The sequence below is a fragment of the Protopterus annectens genome, chromosome 6.part0 (assembly GCF_019279795.1).
Source record: "Protopterus annectens isolate FY-2018-M chromosome 6.part0, PAN1.0, whole genome shotgun sequence".
Lineage (NCBI taxonomy): Eukaryota > Metazoa > Chordata > Ceratodontiformes > Protopteridae > Protopterus > Protopterus annectens.
Window position 1 is genome coordinate 1,626,773,112 of NC_056737.1, and position 24,477 is coordinate 1,626,797,588.

At 39.6% G+C, this 24,477-nt stretch overlaps 1 protein-coding gene across 1 annotated transcript in view; it reads left to right on the forward strand.

The window, feature by feature from the left end:
• Positions 1–24,477, forward strand: part of DNAH7 (dynein axonemal heavy chain 7) — a 4,771,155-nt gene that overhangs the window by 3,162,310 nt on the left and 1,584,368 nt on the right. The window contains exon 41 of the mRNA XM_044073696.1: positions 14,438–14,618. Within this exon, the coding sequence (XP_043929631.1) occupies positions 14,438–14,618 (181 nt within the window). The remainder of the gene's footprint in view (positions 1–14,437; positions 14,619–24,477) is intronic.

A 24,477-nucleotide genomic window follows, 5' to 3' on the forward strand; every position in this document is an offset into this window, starting at 1 on the left:
GATTTAACTCTGGCTCTATTTGAAACAGCCCATTGGGTTGATTAGAGCTTCATAACATGGAAAACAGTTTTACTGATTGCTCTGAGTTATGCAAGAAGAGTCTCTGAGTTGCAGGCTCTCATAGTGGGTTAACCTCAGATTTTCCACCAAGATATGGTTTCCTTGAGAACTAATCATTCATTTCTGTCTAAAATAGTATCCAAGCTGTATATCTCCCTGCTTTTTTCCAGAACCTAAAAATGAAGGAGAAAGAATTCTTCATACTGTAGATGTCCACAGACAACTCAGTTATTACATTTGCAGAATTTAAACTTTCAGAAACTCTGATCAGTTATTCATTTCTTTTGAATGTAACAGAAAAAGGCAATCTGTGTTGAACAGTCTGTCGCCAAATGGCTGCCACATATTATTCACTTTTGTTATGCCCACCACAACAAGGCAATTTTGGGTCAGGGCACACTCTACCAGGGCTTTGGCTTCATCAGTGGCTTTTTGGAAAGTAGTGGATTTTAGAAGTTCTCTAGAATCAGCAGCTTAGTTCTCTGTACTTACCTTTACAAAACACTGGAAACTGGATTATTTTTCTGGGTCTAGAACAGGCTTTACTAGGCACTCATATTTTCTACTCCCAATAATTATAAGCTATGGTAGTCTATTGATATAGCTAAGACTACATCAGCAGTGATCAAATGATGAACATAGTACAATTGTGTCAGTAAACTTACTATAACAGTAGATGTTTAAATGATAACTGCTGCAGAAGCTGCTCTCTCCACCCACTTATTTTTGTATATTTTTATTGCCAGAGTTAGGATTTTGTTTTTTATGTACCTATCATTGACCTTTAGCAGGGCTGTAGCTTTCCTCTCTCAGTTGGCATGAAAGGTGTGAATAATTTGGAGCCCAAACCTTTGAGTTTATTCAGCTCTGCTGCTGATGGTTTGGGTATGTGGAAGGTACCCTTAAGCTCTGGAACATATCCAGCTGTTATATCCTGTGCAGGCTAAAACCCATATTTGGTCTCAATAATTTATTTTGTCGTACGTCAGGGAATTCAACATTTATCCTTATCTGGCGGATTGCCTCATTCTGGCTATTACTACCCAAGACATTCTGACATTTCTTCAGTTCTCCATGAATTTATATAGCAGTCTAAGTTTCAAAATAAATGTAGAAAAATCCTCCATGGTCTCTTCTCACAATGTAGTCTTCTTGGATGCCTTCTAGATACTTCTCTGATGGTAATTTACCTCCCTACAGGGAAAGTTTCTTTCTACCATCAGCACTTATCAAATCTTGTTCACCCAAACAGTTCCTCAGCAAAGGAATTACTCAGAATTATTGGTTAAAAGACTTCACCCATCCTCTTTATTCTTTTATCCAGACTTTGCATGAGAATAAAATCCATCTGATTCCAACACTAGCATCTACTGTCTGTCTCTCTTCCAATCCTAGAATTCATCAAAAAGGAGCTCCTGTGGTGATCCAATCAAGTATAACAGAATCCAGGTCTCCCTCTTTCTTCCTCCATTCCTACACAGTTAGCCATAAAAGATGCCACAGATTTTGTGTGGAACTAGTTTATTAAGGTATCAAGTCCAGAGCATGTTAGAACTTCATTTCAGGCAAAGACACATAGACCTGTTATGGTCTCTGTGTGCACTCGCCTAGTATTGTTCCTACGTTCAAATAAATCATGAACCTGATAAAGGCCATCGAGGAAATGACTTAACTATGGATGCTTGGACCTCTGTTGGTCATAACAGACAGAACCACAGTAATGTGGAAAATGAACTGGTGGGGGGGGAGGGTCCTACCACCCTCTGTAGACTGAACAGATCTGGGAAAGACCCTCATAAATCTGTTTTTTTTCAATGTGTCAGAGAAGACTCAGTGTAGAAACTGCGTGCAGTTTATTAGGGAGTCTGTTAAATACATGGACAAGCATACCTGAATAAGATATTCTGACTGAAAGGGCTTACAGAGTGCACATTTTGGGACTGATAGCAAGGAAAATACCCAGATCCATTAAAATAAAATGTCAATCTTACTAGCTCAAAGAAAGGATTTCAGCAAAGTTATGGGGAAGAAGCAACTTATTAGAAATTGAAGACTCCAAAATATGTGTTGACAATGACTGTTCTGCACTTACCCAGTTAAAAGGTAATACATTTCTGCCAGTCATCAGATAGCGCAGACATCTTGGTTTAAGATGGAAGCTTTTGTATCCCACAACTTTCTGTATTTTCTTCCCTTCTGGTGCAAATAAAATGTTTATAGGGGTGAACTTATTATATTAAGAACTCAAAAATATTTCTAGCAGTCTAATGCAGGGAACTTTTCCATGATTCAGGGAAACAGTATGGGGGTCAGTACTTCTTGCAGTGTTGATGAGACTTCTGAGACTCCCAGTATACCCTTTTCCAACTTACAAATGAAAATGGAAGAAAAAAAGAGTGACATGCATGCATTTTCAGTAAAGATACATGGTAGTCTTCAAAATAACCTTGCAGTGGCTGATACAGAAAGTGAAATGTGACAGAGAATTCTGAAGCATGATTCCCTTGTATTAAATATTTGCATGATTTGTATCTAACAATATATAATTGTTTTTAAGTACTTGGTGACATTGGAAAAGGTTTTGCCTTTTTTCTAAGTGCAAGATAAGATAGTAGTCTTTGTCCTTGAACTTAATAAGCTGCATATTTCAAAAGATAAAGTTAGAAAAGTTTTGATTAAGATGGTAATTGATAGAGCTGTTTTTATGTTATCACTTCCTTTCAAAGAAGCAGGATGCTTAGTAAGGGGATAGGGTATATGTCTTCTTGGCAAAAGAATGGGTCCAGTGGGATAGTAGCATAACAGTAGATATTTGAATAGATCGCTGTTGCAGTAGCATATAGCTATATGAGAAGTAGCCTGCCAAAGGTACTGGATATCTAGCCAGTCTTCTAAGCTTTGAGTGCCTTTCTCATTCACCGTAGTCTACGCAAGCAAATGAACATGCTGCTGTAAGAAGGATGTATAGGCACCAAACTTCAGAACCTTCTTGCCATAGAGAGGGAGGCTGAAGCCTAGAGCTGTAGAAGTATGTTAGGTACAAAAGTACCATGTCAGATATAGGAAACCAATGTGACAGGGACAGGGATACTCTGGCCAGGGGAAGACCAGAGATTGAAAAAGATAGAAGGGAGGGTACTAGTACTGCAGCAGTAATCTGTTAAATCACTGGTTCATAGGTGAATACTAGATAGTCAGTCTGCAGGCCATTTCAAGCCTAGCCAAAAAACCCTATTAAAAATTTCCCTCTAGCCTCAAGAAGGGCAAAACAAAATAGACCGGGGCTGCCCAACCAGTTATCTATGTTTAGCTTAAAGGTAGAATGGATGCTACTCTGCTTGACATGTAGTGGAAGTTAGTGGAAGTTTGTTCCCAAGGTGAGGTATACAGTGGGATAGGAATTTATTACACCAACGTGTCTTAGTTATCTGCTGATGAAAGTATGGTTCCTTTAACCAAGTATTTGAGGTAGCGTTAGTTCTGTGAAGAAATAGGTCAAATAGAGCTGAATCTTTCATTGTACGAAAGGCTAGACACAGATCTCCACTGAGGAGTCTGAGAGAAAGGGCTGACAGTCTCTCCTGATAACTAAGAGTTTGATGTCACTGATCTTTTTCATTATAAATTTCTGAGGTGTCTCAAGTTGTGCAATATGTTTAGATGAATACAAGCCAAAAGGTGCATTATATTCAGTAATGAGTCTGATAAGATAAAAGTAATGGGGACTTGAGACTTCTTCGGATCTAGTGGGGTTGCCTTTGGAAATTAGATGGGTCAGATAAAAGGCTTTTCATACTACTCTCGAGACAGGATGGTCAGATGATAAGGAAGTATCAACAAGAGTGCCAAGACCCCTTAAAACAGTGTTTGTTTGGAGGGGTGCATCTCCTTTATGATAGGTGAAACTGTTTTGTTTACTAGAGTGAGCAATGCTAATTTTTTTACGTTGAATTTTAGACCATTTTCCTTGTACCAATTTTAAAATGGTCTAACCCATGTTGGAGCAGCTGTCAGTTTAAGATCAAATAACACCTGATTTATAGTCATCTGCAATCTTAGTTTACCATAGGTCAGTATGCTGAGCCTGAAGGTCTGAGAAATATTTGCCAAACAGGAAGGGACCCAAAACTGAGCCCTGTGGTACATCATTTCTAATTTTTTTTGTTTACAGAAGTGGCACCTGCTACTCTAACCACATTGCTTCTGTCAGACAACCAGTTAGCTATCCACCACACAATATCATGATTTGTATTCAGATTTACTAGTCTTTCAATAGTGCCTGCATGGTAAAAACAACAAGAAAAACCTGGCCAGGCTGGAGTTTTAAAACCTCCTGTAATAAAGAGCCATGGGATATATGGAAATGACCCCTTAAGGACAGCAAGTGTTTCAGAATGTCCATGACTTTCTACTTTTTCTTTTTAATTTTTTTTGATACATTCAGACCAGTTCAGCACTTCTTACAGCTATTCTTGACTTCCTTGTTTCCATTTTCACTAGTGGTGCTAGTTGTTCTACAGTTAAGGTCCAATTTACTCCCACTGCTAATTTTTGCTGAGGTGAAAATCATTCTTCCTTGGCTTCACTGACATTATGTATGGCCTTTTTCAAAGGTACCTTTTTTATTGTGACCACCTATTAAGGACCCCCTATTCCTCCATGGGATTTAGCAGTACATGTCCTTCCATGTCACTGTTGCAGTATTCCTTACATAAGGGATCTCCTGCCAAGGATAACCCAACATCTGGGCAGTATGCCAAAGCCTTTAGTATTTGCAAGTGCTGTACATCATAACTATACTGTCTGCACAAGGCGTAGGGCAGGCGCATACACTTCAGATCTTCCTTGTTTTAAGTCTGAATGACATTGATGAATGTCAGGCTGAACATCTTTCTTCTATGCTGGTTACTAAGTTGTTTTTCAGATAAGTGCCCCTTTGGGTTTCTTTCTTATCTTTCTCTCTTATTTTTAGTGTTGTTGGTTTCATGCCATCCAGACAGGGAAAATGTCAGTGTGGAAGGTAGATTCCCCATAAAGATCATCACAGCCAGTGTCTCTTCTGTCTGGGTGCTTCACACAACCATATGCAGTGTTCTATCTGCTAAGCGTTTGCCCCAAAGACCCTACATAGTTGCCTCTCCTTCTTGTCTCTTTACCTTTGAAACCAATGTCATAAGCTGTTGGCTGAAGGGACAATGACAGGGTCTTCCCATCTCGAGGGTCAGCCATCAGACAAGAAAAAGGCCAAAAAAATTCAGGTCTTATATGGCTGCTGTCCAACCTCCCCAAGGACATCTCTCTTGAGACTAGTGAAACCCCAGGGGATCATCCGGTAGTTGATTTGGATTCCTCTGCCATGACCCTGTTGGGGTCAGCATGGATCCAGCTTCTCACATGTCCTCAGAGTCTTTTCAAATGTCTGCTCCAGATGTTGAAGGGGAGCCTCAGCTGATTATCTCCTAGAGACCAAAGGAGATTCCACAGATCTTAGTAAGGGAGGAGATCCCTACTATGCATATTGAATAGCCCTAAAAGACAGGGTGGCAGCAGTATAGACCTTTTTGCCCAGCATTGTTTCTCCTATTCCAAAGTTTCAGAGAAATTACCCTTCCAAATCTGCTTTTGATCGCAGACAGTCCTGCCCTCCACCCAAGGGTCAAAAGGGTTCTGGATGTGTATCTCTCAGGGTTTTTTGTGTGGACATCCTGCAAAAGAAAACAAAGGCATATTTCCTCTGCAGTCAAAGATCTCCAACGAGAATCGTAGGATTTTACTCAGGGTTGTTGAACACTTTCATGGCTTTAAAGCCTCCTCAAAGTCTCTGTGCCTCCCCCTCTCTGGTCTTCCACTCCTCTTAAAGGACCTAGAGAGCAGGATTCCTTTGATGTGGATCAGGATTCAGGGGAAGAGTCATTAGCCTACTCTTCTTAGATGCCTTCCTTATAATATGGTTCAAGGGAACAGGATTCTGTTGGTCCAGTTTCCACTTTAGAGCAACCCTCCTTTAGGGACACCATTCCTGTATGATGGAGTTCTTTAAGTGGGATTGTTCTCAGGTTTCTGATATCCAGATGTGGTATTATGAGCTCCTCAAGATGGAATCTCCGAAGCCTTCTGCTGTTCCTCCAGTTTTGCCTGATCTCCTGGATACCTTTTCAGCAGCTTCTGTAGCCCCGGATTCTCAGCTCCCTGCTGCTAAGAAAATTCACAGATTTTACAAGGTGCTTAATTTTTTTATTATTATTATTTATCACATTTGTTAACCGGTTGTCGCCTCACAGTAAGACGCTGTCAGGTTCGATTCTCAGCTAGAGCATCTTCTGCGTGGAGACATACGTGAATGGGCGTACCTTCATTGAAGGTTGTGCATCAGGGCTGGTAACGCAGCATGTAAAAATCAACTACCAATCATTAGCGGACCGGAGTTCCGCTGTGGCGACCACTAACCGGGAAAAGTCGAAAGACTCAACAACAACATTTGTTAACCGGGTAATGTCCAACTGGGCCAGAAGCTCATTTTCAGTGGAGGCCTGGGAAGTAAAGCTCCAAAACAGAACAAGACTAACAGTAAATCATTATATGCAGAACAAATACAACAATACAAATTCAAATGACAGAGAGTACATATTTACAGATAGCATTAACAGAGACACCAAGACCGATGCAGTTGCATGTGCAGTTATGAGCAACAGTTCATAGTAATTATCATTATATGCAGAACAAATACAAGTATAAAAGACAGTGAGTACATATTTACAGATAGCATTAACAGACATACCAACACTGATGCAGTTGCATGTACATTTATGAGCAACAGTTCATAGTAACCCAAGTCCAATAGTGTAGCAGAATATAGTTGTAATATATAAACAATTCAGCATAGAGATGAAGGAGAATAAGTGGTAAGGCTAGAAGCAGCAGAATAAGGGTAGCTAGGAAGAGTGATGTAGCAAGGGAGCTAGGAAGAATTAGTCTGGAGTAATGACTGTAAATTTTTGTATAAATGCCCTACTGCTTATCCTTCTGTGGTGTCTGTCTCCTCTGACAAACCCTCCAAGCCATTGCTCTCTACTAAGCTGCTTCCTTCAGATAAGGATAGTAGGGCCATGGAGAGACAGGGAAAACAGGTCTATACTGCTGCCGCCCTGTGTTTTAGGGCATTAATTACCAGATTCACACTCCCATGTATGTTTTAGCCTTCCTCTCTCAGTTTTCTCAGGTGATTTCTGATCTTCTTTATTCTGAAGGGAAGGCTTTGGCCCTTTCCTTGTTGAGTTCTAACTCTCAAGTTGCCTGCCACTCTATTAAATGCAGTTATGATGTCTTCCAGGGCTGCTACATTTTGTTCTGTTATGAGGCTTTACTCTTGGCTTCATCCTCAAGCTTTGCCTGATGACATTAATGCCAAATTATTGAATGCTCTTTTGGATAATAAAAGTCTTTTTGGTACTGCTAATGCTGAAATTTTTAAATGTTTCCAGAATAAGGTCAAAGCCTTGCAGAAGTTGAAACATATTTTTGTTTCTCCTATTCCAAAGTTTCAGAGGAATTTCCCTTCCAAATCTGCTTTTGTTCACAGATAGTCTTGCCCCTCCCCCCCCAAGGCTAAAAAGGGTTCTGGATGTGTACCTCCTGCTAAATCTACATAGATCCCTATTTCCCAGAAACCCCTTTTCAGGACAAGCTAGGTTTTATCTGATAATTTCCCTCCCTTTTCTCTCACCAAGGTTCCCTTGTCCCTTTGTCTTTCCCTGTGCCTTCCAAATTGGTTAAGGATCACAACAGACTCTTGGGTTCTGTCCCTTATCTGCCAGTGGTATTTCATGTTTTTGAAATCCCTTCCTGCTTTTCTGGGTATCCCTCAAACACTTCAAGAATGACTTCCTCTCTTCCCAGAGATGCTTCATTATCTCTTGACCTAGGGCACCATTCAAGCTGTGCCCTCTGCCCAGGAAGGGGGGGGGGTTATTCCAGAATGTTTCTGGTTCCCAGGGAGGAGGGCACCTGGAGACCAATTCTGGACCTTTCCAAGCCTAACACTTATCTCAAGGTCCCCTCCTTTTGGATGTTATCTCTTTGTAAGGAATACTGCAACAGTGATAAGGAAGAACATACTACACATACTACAGTTGTGTAAAATCTTACCATAACAGCAGATGCCCTTCTCTTCACTGTTACAGTATTCACTCCCTCCCTCCTGTCCCCTCTATTCTAACCTGTTCTCCTTTCCATCATTGCAGGGGGTGCCTCTCTCTTGTCTCTTCTGGATGCACTTTTTCCTCCTGTTGCATAGGGACATTCTGTTCCTCTTGTGGCTTTTCACTTCTGAAGTATGTCTTTCTGTATGTCACCTTTATGTCCTGTGCCTTGCCCTGGGAGCGTGCATGTGACATATGACACCTGTATACTGGGCGGAGGTTAGGACTATCTTTGACTGAAGATCCCTTATCTAAGGAGTACTGCAACAGTAAAAAGGAGGACATCTACTGTTATGGTAAGATTTTACACAACTGTACTTTATTCAGGCTTTGACCAGTCCCCCTTTGAGCCATCTGCCAGGTGGATTTAAAATTCTTGTAATGGTAATCCATTTTTTGGTTGCACTTACATCAGCTAGACAAGAATCAGAACTCCAGGTACTCTCTTCATAGCTGCAGTATTTTTTTTCATAAGGCTAGAGTATCCCTTTAGACTAACCCTTTTTTTCTACCTACTGTGGCATCAAAGACAGCTATTAAGCAGTTCATCAACCTACCTGTTTACTCTACAAAGTTTTCCAACAAGGGGGAATACATGCTGCACATATTGGTTGCACGTAGACTGCTTAGATTTTATCTCCATAGAACTAAGGATTAGAGGAAATCAGACTGGTTGTTTGTCTCCTTTTCTAAGGCTAATTTGAGTAAGACAGTTTTTAAAATAACTTTAGCCAGATGGCTCACTGATTGCATTTCTTTTTATTTTTATTTTTTTATTTAACATTTGTTTATACTACCAAAGGGTTAACATTACCTAAACCTGCTAATGGTCATTCTACCATATATGTGGCTACATAATCTGCCTACTGGTCTAGAGCTTCTATATATATTTGTGCAGCTTCTTCTTGATCCAATGCTCATACCTTCATTGCTCATTACAAATTAGACAACTTATCACGGAATAGGGCAACATTTGGCTCCTCTGTGCTCTGGAATATCCTTCCTTGAGGACCACCCAGAGTTTTTGCTAGCTGGGACTGTGTCCTATTGGTTGAGGAATAAACAAAAAAAAAACACCACCAGACACAATAGTTATGAACTCACCATAATGATGTGTGTCTGCTGTCTCTTTTCATCCTTCATCAACATCCTGCCCTCCAGCCCTCTTGCTGGTTTGGACATTTTTTATTTGGGCTGCTAGTATGTCCTGAGGAGTAATTCCACCCCACCTTGCTGAATGAGCTCCAGTCTTCTTTCTTCCTCTTTCTTCTTTCTGTCTCAGATGTGATTTAATTTGGAGTATGTTTTTTACTGGGTACCTTGTTTTGTGCAAGATGATAGGCTGCCTAGAGGCGAAATTCAATCTGAGGTAATTCAGGCAAAGGAGAGGATTGTGGGTAAGGGGAGAAGATTGAGCTACACAGCCAAAGTTTAATGAAGTAGCCAAAGTTGGATTTGAGGTCAGATCAGAAACACATTGATTAAGGAAAGATGAAAACAGATGACACAGATACATCGTTATGGTGAGTACATCATTTTTGTTTTCATCCTAATTTAGATCAGATGCTGTCTCAGGGGATTATAGAACCTGTTCCCCAAGATCTAAGAGAGAGAGAATTTTATTCAATAATTTTTTTGGTGCCAAAAGAAAGAAGGAATCTGGAGACCTTTCCTTTCTAAACTTTCACATCAAAATAATAAAATTCGAAATGTTTTCTCTCTTCAGTCTCTGCTATCTCTCATTCCACCTCTCAGTTTTCTAGTAACTTTGGATTTAAAAGATATTTACCAAATTCCAATCCCCAAAGATTTCAGATGCTTTTTTTTGCATTTTTCTGTGTCTAGTTTACATTTTCAGTTTTCTGCTTTACTCTTTGGCTTATCAACAGTTCCAAGAGTGTTTAAAAATGCCTGGCTCCTGTAATAGCCCAATGCAAGTTGCTTGACATTCACATATTCCCATATTTAGATGACTGCCTTATTTTTGCAGATTCTTTCATAGGCTGTTAAGACTTTCTGACTTGAGTAATAAACCTTTTTTTTCAGTCCAGCTTTTAAGGTGAACAAAAAGAAATCTTCTCATTCCATCTCCCATGATAATGTTTCTTAGATGTCTACTGGATGGATCCCTTATGATGACCTTTCATCCTCAGGACAAAGTGGAATATTATAAGGAGCAGTTTCTGATTTTACAACCAGACTCTTGGATCTGCCAGGAAATATCTCAGGATCCCAGTTTTCATGATGTCTACTATTCTCATGATATCTTCGGCCAGACTTCACATGAAGAAGATTCAGTGATGTGTCAAATCAGTTTGGACTTGGCAACACCCCCATCCCCCTTCATTTCATATTCCAGTGCTGGGATTTATGAAAAAATGAGCTGCTGTGGTGGTTGAATCAGTTCTCTAAAACCAGGTCTTCTTTTACCCTGCTAGCCCCTCCCCCACTCTGCTTGTAACCACAGATGCATCATACCTTACTTGGGGAGTCACTTCCAAAGGAGTGAAAGTGCAGAACCACTGAAATGAGTAAGGCAAGTAAAAACACATAAACATCACTGAAATAATGGCCCTAATAAAGGCTGTCAAACCTCTGAACCATCTTTGGACTCCAGGCCCTATGCTAGTAATCACAGACATCACCAAAGTGATGTGGTACATAAATAGTTGATAGGGAACCAGGTCCTATCCCCTTTGTAGACTAGCTATGGTAGTCTCTGAACTAGGGACTCTGTACATTCAGTTCCTCCAGAATACCTTCATTTTTTCAGACTGCCAGAGCAAAACAGTGTTGCAGACAAGCTGACTAGGAAATACCCTCAAGAATGGGGTGAACCCATGGGTCTTCCAGGAATTGATCCATCAGGGATTAACAACTCAAGTAGATATGTTTTCCTCTAGTCACAACAGACAGTTAAGGAAATTCTTCAGGACTCCTTGTACAAAAGACTGGAAAACAGATGTCTTTTCATTTCCATGGTTGGGAATGTTCCTTTATACTTTTGCACCCTTTTGGCTGATGACCAGGGTTCTTCAAAGATTCAGAAGGAATTTCCAAAAATAATTGTGGTGACTCCCTTTTGGCCCAGACAACAGTGGTTCTCCCTTCTCTTGAAAATGGCCAAGTACAATTACAACAAGCTTCCTCACAGAATGGACTTAACTCACACAGTGCAGGTTGTTTGATATACCCCAACCTTCAGCTTCATTTAACTGCCTGAATTATAGAATTTTAATACCTTTTAGACACTTTTTTCCTGAGGACATGCAGCAAGTATTAATAGGAAAATAAGAAACCTGGTAATAGAAAACATGTAGGGAAAGTAGAAAATATTTTCTAATTGGTGCCAATGCAGTAATTGGGGCCATTTTAAGGCTTAGGCTCATGTGACTCTTCAGTATCTGTGTGAGTTATTATCCTCTGGTCTCTTATTCTTCTGTCAAGAGATACCTTTTGGCCATCTCTCCATGTTTACCCCCAGACACCCCCACCTCAAGTGAAGCAGTTTCTGAGAGAGGTTTTACATACCCATCAACATAGAAGGCAGGAGGGGGCTTTTTCTTGGGATCTTAATTTTGTACTAAAAAAAACTTAAGCTGTTTCCTTTTAAACATGCTTATAAGGCTGATTTGACATTCTTACCTTGGAAAACAGTGTTACACATTGCTCTGACTTCTGCAAGACGAGTATCTGAGTTACCAGCTCTTATGGTAAGTCATACCTATCTCATTTTTCACAAAGAAAGGGTTATTTTGAGAACAAATCCTTCTTTATGCCTAAATTTGTTTCAGAGTTTAAATTTAGCCAAGTTATTCATCTAGGTTTTCATTCCAAAGCCAGAACTATGAGAGAAAGAATTTTACACATTCTTGATGTCCACCAAAAACAAAGATACTCCACTGACAGGACAAAAACCTTTATGATTGCTGACCAGCTTTTAGTTCCTATGAAGGTAAGAAAAAGAGACAAGCAGTGTAAAAACAGACAATTTCTAAACGGTTGTCCCATTTTGTTATCATTTGCTATTCTCACCATAATAAGACAGTTTTAGGCAAACTCAGGTCTCACTACCAGGACTTTATGTGGCTTTTTAGAAAGAGGTGCACTCTAGAAATATACTAGATGCAACAACTTGATTATCTGTACATATCTTTACCAATAGCTACAAAATGGATTCTTTCTCTAGGTCTAAAGCAGGTTTTGCTAGGACGTCTCCATTGTATCCTGGACTCTTTCCCCCTCACTTTCTTCCTACGCTCTCGTACAAATCCAAAATAACTTAGGCTACTGCAGTAGTGATCTAATGATGACCATATACAGTTGTGTAAGTAAAGATGCACAAATAGATAACTGTTGTATTAGCTACACCGTCTCTCCATCCCCTGTCTTATGTTTTAGTTTTTTAGGCATGATGTGGATACACATATCTTTCTTTTTTTTTCCCTATCAGATATTTACTTATCAGGACTCTAGCTTCCCTCTTTTGAGGCAAGAAAGCTCTTAGGTTTTGGTGCTCTGACCACTCATTTTATCATGCCTTTCTCATACTGTGGAGTGGTTAGGCCATGTGGAAGGTGCCCTAAAGCTTGGGAAGCTGTCCATCTGGTTTGGTCTTTGGTAGGGCATCCCATATAGCTAAGTTTACTGCAATAGTGATCTATTTGAATATCTACTGTTATGGAAAGTTTACTTACACAACTGTATTTTTCTCTCCTAGCTCTGTCGTCTAAGTCTTTCAGCTTTTCTTTTATTTCATCTTGTAGGGATTCCACCTCCAACAACTTTGTTTTACTTTAATACTTGTCTCTTCCAGCACTGACATTCCATCAGTATGTTGGTTGAGTGCATTCTCAGTTAATTCCATCCTCTTATTGTTACTTTTAATATAGGTTTCCTGGGTTCCAATGATTTTTAGTGACATCTGTGTATGTTATTAATCATATCTTGAAGTACAGTCATTTATCTTTTTGATCTAAAAAACATTGTCGGCTTCTCCTTGGAGGTTATTCACCACAAGCTCTACCTTCTCTCAAGCCTTAATTGGTATTTCATAAGGATTTTAATGGAGTCTCGCAATTTCTTTTTTAGACATCCAGGCAAGTCTTGATCCGCATATTAATCAGTAAATTTGTGGTTGTAGTTCAACATCATTGGCTTCCTTGGAATTAGCAAAACCAGCATGATCAGTTCATTAAAGGCTGAATCCAAGAGAAAGAGACAGAGGGGAGAGAGAAAAACACCACACCGGAAGTCCCCCTAAAGCTTGTAGTTTAGATATGAATGGATAAAGCCTAGTATAGTTTGAGATATTCAACATACAGAATATGATTAGATCCATTCATACCTCTACTATGTTAGCTATGTCTTTGCTATGAAAGTTATAGTGCATTGTTACTGGAGACGTAATGTGACTGAGGGATGTTTAGTAAAGTAATCTTGTAGCCAGTTTAAGCCTGTTGTGCATTTAGAGGTTTTGAGTTGCAGTGATGTAATGGCTGTATTGCTACTTCACCTTATTCTTGGTGTCACTACAAAATCTTTGTGGTAAAGTGCATAGCTTTGGCTTTCCTTAATTATCTTATTTGTACTGTCAGAGTTCCCCAGAGACAACTTCTCTGTTTGCCATTCTTGTTAGATTTAATGGCAGAACCTGATTGAAAATGCAGAAATGATATTTGATGGGTCATAGGTGGGAGGCTGTATTTCATATCTGTCATGTATAGATCTTTTGCAGTCTTTTCCAAAATTTTGGCTTTGAAAATTGAGTACTGTCCCTGTAAACTAGCTGATACTGTCTGCCTGGCAGTAATAGCTTATCCAGATGCTTAAGAACTAGATCCCACTGTTTTGCAGAAAACAAAATGAAATGACAGAGTTACAATTAAGACATGAATGGATTGACATTTACTGTTATAGTGACTTTTTCACACAACTTTTTTCTGCTGGTGACTAAATCTGAGCATTTCCTTTATCACATTCATGTAGTTCCGGGGATGCATTGACACAACTTGCAGATTTTACTTGACAAATCAGTGAGCAGTATCAAAACTTCACATAATAGTTTTCAAATTAAGAAATTTAATAAAGGATGTTGTGCTTGACTTTTTTATTTTATATATTTCCAAGTATTAATAATGTTAGTACCAATCATGCTAAATATAGTATATATATTTTAGGGTGGCAAAAGTTGTAGCACCCAAGAAAGAAAAACTACACCAGGCTGAAGGTGAACTAAAGATAGCCATGGATGGTCTGCGAAAGAAACAAGCAACACTTAAGGAAGTTCAAGACAAACTAGCCAAACTACAAATGCAACTTGAAGCTAATAAACAAAAGAAAACAGACTTAGAAAATCAGGTGAGATTTTATTAAAATCCATTAAGCTTTGCTATTGTGTATACTATAAATGTGTTAGTTCTGAGTTATGCTAGCTCAGCTAGTTCAAAGGCAAATGTAAAGAGTATTAGCATAAACACAGCATGTAGGTTGGTTCCCTGTTTCTCTTTTTTTATTTTTATTCTTCCTTTGCATACTAATTTTTCATGCATGATTTTTGCCCCATGTCTGCTGACCATCAAGTCTTCCCCAACTTGAGCCTATTTGTTCCCCTTTACCAGTTATCCATACATATATATAAAAAGAGATCGAAAGAGAGGGAGATGTCTGGAGGGGCACAACCCAGGCAACCACGAGGATGGTATATGCCTTCACTGACATAGTAATGAGGAAGTATGGTTAGAGAATGCGTGATCCATGTCACCATGGGGCCCTCTATGTTTTTCTCAGAGTGTATGCACACCCCAATGCACCTGCAGTGAAGGCCATAACTTGCATGGCTTGATGACTGAACACCTACCCTAGAGCTATCCCTTGCATTGCTGTTCCCACCTGTGAGAGATTGTGGTGCAGGATGTTCTGATTTGCCTCCCTGTTCTCCACAGTATTCACTCCCACATTTTCCACACTACATACAGGAGATGGTTGAACTGCTAATCAACTCCGAGTTACCTTGGTTGTGGTTAAGGCTTTATCCTTCTAGGCCTGTGGAAATGGTTCATTTGCATTCTAAGTTTTAAAAGGCAATAAATCTGTTTCTTGCTCCACTCATTTTCGTCTCCATGAGAAAACTTGCAGTCAAGTTACTGTTTAGAAAATTCACCTCTCACTTCCACTCATAACATAAACTACTTCGCAGCAGCAAAGCATTTTCCTTTCAGGGTTATCATAAATGAGGATGTCTTCCCTGGCAGTGATACCTCTTCCTTCACCATTGAATTAAAAATGTCCTATCAATTGTTTTACCAGTGAATTAAACAAGTCTTCCATATCAGACTGCAGTTGTGTTCCTGTATGACATGAGCTGTAATGTAATTTTATGCCTTCTGTAATAGTATTGTGATATTATATTCTATGCATGTCAGCTTTGAACACTGTCACTTTTAATATGTTCTTTATTCTTACAGCACATGTCTCTTTCCATCAGCTTCATGATAGCAAAGCTATTTTTGTTTCCACTTTTAGCCTCTGATTTCAGGGTCATCTCCCTCCTTTATACTCTTCTTGCCATCCTTTAACCCTTGCCAATATTTGATAATCTTCCTCCCCCTAAACCTTATTTTTTCTTCCTATTCTCTTCACCTTTTTGCATACACCAGCCTAGATTCCTTCAGCCAATAATTGCCTCCATTTTACTTTTTTTTTTCTGTCAGAGGTCTTATATTGGGATGCTGCACTAATGTTCAACATTTAGATCACTGTTGCAGTAGCCTAAGCATTATCAGATATATCCTGTCAAGGATATGATCACCAGGCAGCTTTCAAAGTTTCGGGACACTTTTCACATTTCCTGCTCACTGCAGGGCTCAAGAATAGCCCCATAAAAGCAGTGGTTAGGTCTTGAAAAGCTGAAGTGTGCTCCCTCTGTGGGCTTCATGGAACTGACGGTTGCTAGTGATCCTTCGGGACACAGAAGAGAAGCATCCTTTTCGGGAAACCTTCCACCAAATCATTCTTCTGAGGGAAAAACTTTGATCTGATATTGTCAGTTTTTCCTCACATTCCCTCCCTCCAAGTCTGCTACCTTTGTTTTTTCTGGTTGGACAGGAAGCATAATTCAGACCCTCTTTAATATCTCCAGTACTCCAGAAGTGGTCTCCTTAAAATTTTCAGCTGTAAGTTCAATTCCTTTCTTTCTGGGGATTATCCTAGCAAACAAAATCTGAGGTAACAGGGCGAGATGGATTGTGGGTAAGGGGAGGTATCCAAGAGCTTTTTAGTTGCCATGAGCTTAGTAATGGCAGAGTCAGATCCAATGGATTGGATCTATACCCATATGTGAATAGAGATGAAAAATCGACAATATAGATGGAACATTATAGTGAGTACATAACTTCTTTTTTTTTTTTTTATTTGAACTTTTTTTTTGCTATGAACTATTTTTGTTTTGTTTTGTTTTGTTATGGACTGTCATGTTTTGCAACGGGATTTTTTTCTTCAGAAATGTTTGCTTGAAAAATGTACAAAAATGTTTTTCTACATATTGATGTATGTAAGGGGCATGATATTGTGTTCTGGGGGATGGTTAATGAAATATTTACCTCAAAACCTTAAGTTTTCTTTCAGGGGATGTAACAACTCAACCAAGCTCTGCTACCTATCTTTGTAGCTCTCTTCCCGGCTTAACCATGGAATAATCATTAGCCTCCTTTGTTCTGCCTTCTACTGTGTGCAAGAAGAAAACTCCTCAAAACAATAATGTCAAAAGAGCTGGTTTGCTTAAATATATCAAAATGCATAAATCATGGATCAACTTTTTACAGAAAACCCATCTATTAAAAAAGATCTACAAAAATACTCATTCAGTGGCTATACCATTCTGTCTGATTCATAAGGGGCACTCTTATTCTATGGAAAAATACTTATACTATGCCAAGAATTATAGATACATTTTCAGATAAATATGGGATGCTAAGCATGGTTATTTTGGAAATCAATAGGAAGTATTATACTTTGATTAATACATACTGGATACCAGGCCTGAGTACTAAATATGTTGACAAATATCTGATTACTTTAAATGCAAAAGAGGAAATTATAGCAACAGATGATTTTAACTGCCTGTTATTAGGCAGTGATACTTCTAAAAATGGTAAAATAAAACTAACATCTCAAGCCAAGAAGTTAAATGACTTTACAAACCAGATGAACCTTAAAGATATACATGGTCTAAGAGAACATTATTCCTTATTCTTCACTCACTATTGATATCAGTTTGGTACACAAACAAACATTGATAAGGTCTTTGTATCAAATAATATATACTCTAAAATAAGTGATGTATCTATAATGACTTGTCCACTTTCGGACCATAATGCTTTAAACTTTACATTAACTACGCATATTGATGATTTAAGATCTCTACAGAGAATTCCTGCTTACATGACTAAGTTAAAAGACTTTAGGAAATGGATAATGAAAGAAATAGACTTGTTTATGGAAACAAATGATAATGGTGAAGTGACTGATACTATACTATGGGACACCTTTAAAGTTTATATTTATGGTAGAATAAAATCTTGGTTTCTTAAAAAAAGGAGCGAATGGGACAAAGAACTTTTAGACTTACAAAAACATAGACAAGATAAAAATGGACGCAATGCCAAATAATGTAGCACATAACGAAATTACTAAATTAAATCAAAAATACTTAGATGCTCTGAATCATAAGGTAGCCATAAACCTGGAAAATTTTAAATTACAATCTTATGCTTAAATCCCAAATATCTACATAAAATAGTAGTAAGCTCTGAGCCGACATGTGATGGATAATGCAACGCACAAATTCACTTTCAGGGCTATAGTAAACATAAGGCTTACCACTAGAGGGGGTGATGTGAAGCATTTGACAGAATTAGCAGAATCCAGATGGATCATTGAGCTTATGGCCAATCGTACACCAGGTTTAAATGATGTGATACCTGTTAAGCCCACCCTTCAAAAAAGGCGGGCTTTTTACTGAATCCTATTGGATATGCACTAGTTTAAAAGAAGGGGTTGTTTTATTGTAATTTTATCTGATGAAGGGAGAAGTCCTGAAAGCGCTCATCTTGTGTTTATGTGCAATAAAGATTTTAAGGAATAGCAGTGTCCTTGCCGCGTTTTTTGGTGCATATTTGATTTTGGAATCGTAGGCTGGACTTTGGTATAGTACTCAACTTTTTTGCTTTGCTTTCTGTTAAAAACAAAAAGTTTAGTTTGCTTTTTCTTGTTAAGATAACTCTTTCTTTAAAGAAAATATCTGAAAAAAGGTCTGACAGGATTTAAGAAATGTGAAAATTGTAGGTATAAGTTGCCTTATTCAGATGCCCACAATCTCTGTGTATGTTGCTTGGGTCCAGAGCATTTAACTCAGGATTGTACTATCTGGCGTGGGCTCATCCACCATGCTTTAAGGGACAGGAAGAACAACTTGATTTTAAAAGGCTTGCTGCCAACTTCATTTTCTAAAGCCATTACTGGGGTTCAATCCCCCAAACTCAATTCTAGAGACCCTACTAAAAGGTCTAAGTCTTCTGAGTTTCCAGCATTTTCTTTAACGGAACCTAGGAAGAAGAAAGAGAAGCTAGATCCGAAATTACTTATGGTCCGACCATCATCGGATCCTGTTAAGCCTGTGTCAGATCCTTCACCCTCAGATCCAAAAGCCCTACCAAGGACAACATACTCTCCAAGTCTAGATCCAGTCCCATCAAAAGTGCCCTCTCCTTTTTTAGAGAGGTGCTCCAAATCACCATCCCAGGTATCTTCTCATTCCTCCAGGAGCCTCACGGAAGCAGATGTGGAGGAAATTCTTCATGTAGCAAATTCATAGAAGAGTTCTCACATTTCCTACCCTTTCAGGTTAGGAAGTTATGTACTACTTCACCCATTACATCTCCTTTTCTAATCCAGTCTGTGGTTTAAGAGTCCTCAGATTCAAGCGTTCCAGATCCGTCTGGTTCAGATCCGAAGACAGCACTGTTTTCAGATCTGAATGCTGCTCTGAATGCACTGGCTGTGATATCCATAGAGCCAGATGACTCACAGAGCCGAAGCATCCCTATTGGATCCAGAAGGATGGAGTCGACTCCAAGGTTTTTGGAGCTGTTTTGTCCTCGCAGAACTTCTGCACTGGATAGCTTGGCTCCAACTTCAGCCTCTGGTGGATTGTTCTTGGGGCAGGGAGGTGACAAGCCAAAAACTCGTTTTCTTAGCTCCATTGTCTTTCCTCTCCCCAGAGCGATCTCTGTCTTTGAAAGTTTGAAGAGAGTGCTCTCTGCTCTGGCAATTCAGATGGGTTCTTCCCCCTTGGAATCCTCCCTCTACTTCTCAGATGTCTTTGCACCATGATGCTTGACATTCTACCCCACAGGGACAGCAAGCTCAAAGCTTCCAGACTACCCAGCAGGGTATCTTAGTCTCTTCTGATACTTCACCAGACCAGCCTACCAGGGAAGTCCCTAGGAAGAGAAAGTGCAAAAGAAGGCACTTGGATCTCCTCAAGAGTCAGTCATCGAGAATACTGATTTCAGTGAAGGAGGGGGGGGGTCCCCAAAATCACCACCCAATGTCTCATTTGGAGACATTCTTGAGATCCTTAAATACAAGGATGGTTGGTCATCCTGAAGAACTTATCTGGAGGAATCAGCATTTCTGTAAGCCTTTCGTTCTGGCACGTCTACTTCCTGGGTTACTCCGTCCTCTATTGAACTCATCGATTTGATTTCTAGGCAGGTTATATGATTGAGCCAATCCCCAAGAGACCAAACCAAATTCTGGCTCCACCAGTAGGCTAGGAATTTTGGAGTAAAGGGGTGCCAGTAGATGCCATGTTTGCAGAGTCCTTCAAATCATCGTTCATCAATGCTCCCTTTGATAGTACTTCTTTGTTTGACCCCACAGTAAAGGATGCCCCGTGACAGAGGAGGCCCGCAAAACCAGTGGTCTAGAGTTTCCTTTAATGACAGACCCTTTCAGCGCTCCTGAATGGAGGTCCAGTTGCCTATTTCTGGAGGCAGGCAGTCAGGGGTCATTTATCGCTGTGCCTGAGAGCATGGCTAGATATAACAAAAGACAGTTGGGTGCAGATAATTATTTGCAGAGGTTATATAATTCCCTTTTCACTACCTCCTGTATTGTCAAGAAAATTTCTTGATGTTCCACCCAATCAGAAGAAATTAGCAGCACTAGACTTACAAAAGCTGCTAGAAAAGAGTCATCCAAGAAGTCCCACTAGACCAAATAGAATCTAGAACTTACCTTTTTAATGCCAAAGAAAACAGGGGACTGGAGACCAATTTCGGATCTCAGTGTATTGAACAAGTTGGTTCGATGCACAAAGTTTCAGATGGTCATGGTTCAGTCCATTCTGTCTTTTCTGGCCAAGGATGACTGGATGTGCTCAATAAACCTCCAGGATGCTTACTATCATGTAAAGATGAACTGGTAGTCCAGAAGGTACTTGTGCTTCTAGCTGGGAGCCAGTCACTATCAATTCAGAGCACTGCCCTTTGGCCTCACCCCAGCCCCCAGGGTGTTTACCATGTCCATGGCAGTGGTAGCACCTCACTTGAGACTGCAAGGACTCTCGGTGTTTCCATTTTTAGATGACTGGCTCATTACTGCTCCGGCCAGGCAAGGACTGATAGAAGCAAAAGATCAGGTGTTGCAGATCTGCTCCCATCTCAGAATAACCATAAATTATGACAAGTCTCATTTATAACCAACCCAGACATTGGAATTCATAGGGCAGTGTTCAACACAGTGTCTATGGTTGCTTCTCTTCCTCTTTCGTGAGTGTAAACAATAAAGATGCAGGTCAGGAAAATAATTTGCAGTACCATAATTTCAGCCCAATTGATTCTACAAGTCCTTGGATCAATGTCAGCGGCAATAATTTTAGTTTCCTTAGCAACATTTCATATGAGGATTCTACAATGGATGCTAGCAACACAATGGTCAATGCTTTCTTAACCCATGTCAGCGAAGATAAGAATCTCCCAGGTTTGCAAATGGTACCTTTCCTGGGGGATGTAGTCTCATCAGCAGTTACAAAGTCATCCTTTCATACTCCCTCAACCCAAGGCCATAGTGACTATGGACAACTTCCCACATCGAGTGAGGGGGCATTTCCTGGGGAAAATAGTCCAAGGCACTTGGTCCCCTGAAGAGGCCAACTTTGCATATCAATGTTCTGGAAATGAGAGCAGTGTTTTTGGTGTTGTAGGCATTCCACGACTCTCTCCCTCTCAGAATCCAGACAGACCTACATATCAGTAGTTTAGTACATAAACAAACAGGGGGGAACCAGATCTTACCCTCTGTGTCGAGAAGCCCTCAGAGTGTGGCAATGGGTGATATCTTCAACTGCTTTCTAATAGCATGCATATTTCGGCGAAGTCTATCGTGATAGCAGACAAACTGAGCAGGTCCATCTTACTACCTCGAGTGGTCTCTCAACAACAAGGTGACGGAAATGATTTTCAGTCGGTTGGCCCAGCCTTGCTGCAGTTTTTTTTCTTATCCCCTAAACAAGTGCAGCAGCTTCTTTGCCCTGATCCCCAGAATTACTGAGGGATGCTTTACTCCACAGTTAGCCCCCCCCCCCATCTTCTGTATGCTTATTCTCCTACTCCCCCAATTCCCAAATTCCTTCAGAAAGCAGCCCGGTTGAAGAGCAAAGTCATCCTCATTGCACTTTACTGGCCACTGCAGATTTGGTTCCTCTTCCTGTGGCCTCATCCACTATACCCACCTTAGATTCTAGATCCAATTCCAGACCTTCTGTCTCATCTGACAGGCATCTTTCACCCAGATATCTCAAATCTCAAGCTAACAGCATAGTTTCTCCAATTCCTGTAATAGCCAGGCAACCAATGCTGTCTTCCCCATCTATTCCATACTTTTACCTTCCCATAAACCTTCTACTAGGAAACTCTACAGGAGTAAATGGAGAGAAGGTTCATTGTTTGGGCAGAGCAGAATCAGATAAACCACTTCTCAGCTCCAGTTCATTCTTTTCTTGAATTTTTAGTGAGTTTATTTAATGAGGGTGATAGTTCATTAACTATTAAAGTTCAACTCACAGCAAGCTCTAACTTTCATGTGGGGTTTCAAAATTCTTCCCTGGCTTCCTCTAAACTGTGCAAATCCTTTTTGAAAGATACTCTTCTGCTAACACCCCATTATAAAGATCCCATGCCATCAAGGGATTTAAATTTGGTACTGCAAGCCTTAATACATTCTCCCTTTGAACCTACAGGTAAATGTGATCTTACATTTTTAACCTAGAAAACCATCTTTTTAGTTGCAATTACATCTGCTAGAAGAATTTCTGAAATTCAGACATTATCTTCTAAGCCTCCATATTTGATTTTTCTTAAGGATAGTGTCACACTATGTACCAATCCTTCCTTCCTAAGGTGGTGTCAGGATCCAACATTTAGCCTCCTGTCCCTAAAATGTCTGATAAGTTATACAAAGTACCACATGCTTGCAAGTTTCTTTTTTTTAACCTCATATCTCTTTTTGCAATTATTATCTAATCAAAGCCATCTATGACCAAGCATATTGTGAATGCTAACCCCATTCCGTCTGACAAGGATGGGAAAGCTTTTGATAGATTTGGGAAGAAAGTTTATTCTTCTGATACCTTAACTTTCAGAATTCTGAACTGCCAGACTTACATGTAAGCATTCTTAGTGGCTTCTTTTGAGAACACAAGAAAGTTAATTTTTCCAAGGTTAAAAATTCTTCAAAATCATTAATTATGTCTACTTCTCAGGTAATCAAATATCTTTAAAGTGTTGTTATGATTCTGCTGATGCTGTATTCAGAGCTACTTCTACTGGTTCAGGGGTGAGAAGATTTGCCTGGTTACATTCTCAAAATTTACGAGAAGATGTTAAAGCTGAGATTTTAAACTTTCCCCTTGAAAAGATGTTCTCTTTGGCCCTTCTCCAGCTGAGGTCCTTAAAAGACTTGATGAAAGAGGGAGGTTGATTCAGGGGGTTACGCAAATCTTTCAATCCTTCTTTCCTAAGTTCAGTAAAAATTTTGCTTCTTGTTCTGGACACTTTTTAAGGAAAAAACTAAACAGTCTCTGCAAAGTTCAAATAAATATTTTTTTTAAAAGTAATGGCAGGGAGCCCCATAGAAGAAAGGGGGAGCTTTTCAGAGCCAAAAACAGTCCAAACACATCAGAAAGACTATTTGCCCTTTCAAACTCTGCTTCCCATGCCACCAGTATTTAAATCTGTCATGCAGTCTAGATCTTCATCTTCCTTAGTGACATTAGATCATCTTGGACAAGTGGGTTCTGAGGATCATCTAACAATGATATAGATAGCAGTAAGCTTCCCTTCCTCCTTTTCAAGGGTCCCCTTCTCATCCTATAAACCAAGTTTCCCTGGTACCTGCAGTTTTGGAGCACATGCTGCCTTGTGGTGTTATATAACTAATGCTGTCAGAGTAGTTAGGAAAGCTTTTGATTTGAGGATCTTTCTGGTGCCAAAAAAGAGAGAGGTTGGATACTAGTCATAGTCTTCTCATTTCCCAATCTATTTAAAGTACACAAAGTTCAAAATGTTATCCCTCCAAACCTTGTTACAACTCTCATCCCCTCCCCAAGTTTTATACTAATGTTAGACTTAACAGATGTATGTGAGAGTGTTCAATCTCGCCGTTTGTTCTTACACATGGGTGTCGGAGCCGATCCTCGGCTCCGAGTCGGCCGCTTAGCAAAGCTTTGCATCCAGAAGAAGCTCGAGACCAACCTACCTCCCACAATTCCCTCTGCCTTTACCTCAGATCTAATTTGCCGCTGCAACCGATCGCATAATTTCTGAAGAGCTCTGACCAACTGGGAAGATAAGCTAACCATTTTTCTTAAAAAATTTCTGAGAATTTTTTAGGATTCTTGTCTCATATATTAGTGTGTGTGTGTGTGTGTGTGTGTGTGTGTGTGTGCGCTCTGGTCATCCTTTTTCTATTTATATATAGTCTATATATATATATATATATATATATATATATATATATATATATATATACATAGTTTGGTTTACCTTAGGGCCTACCCCACCTAATACTAAACTCGGATTTGACACTTACAATATTATTGCTGTGACTTTCTAACCTAATTTGACAAGTGTTTTTTGATAGTGGACAGTACTTTTCT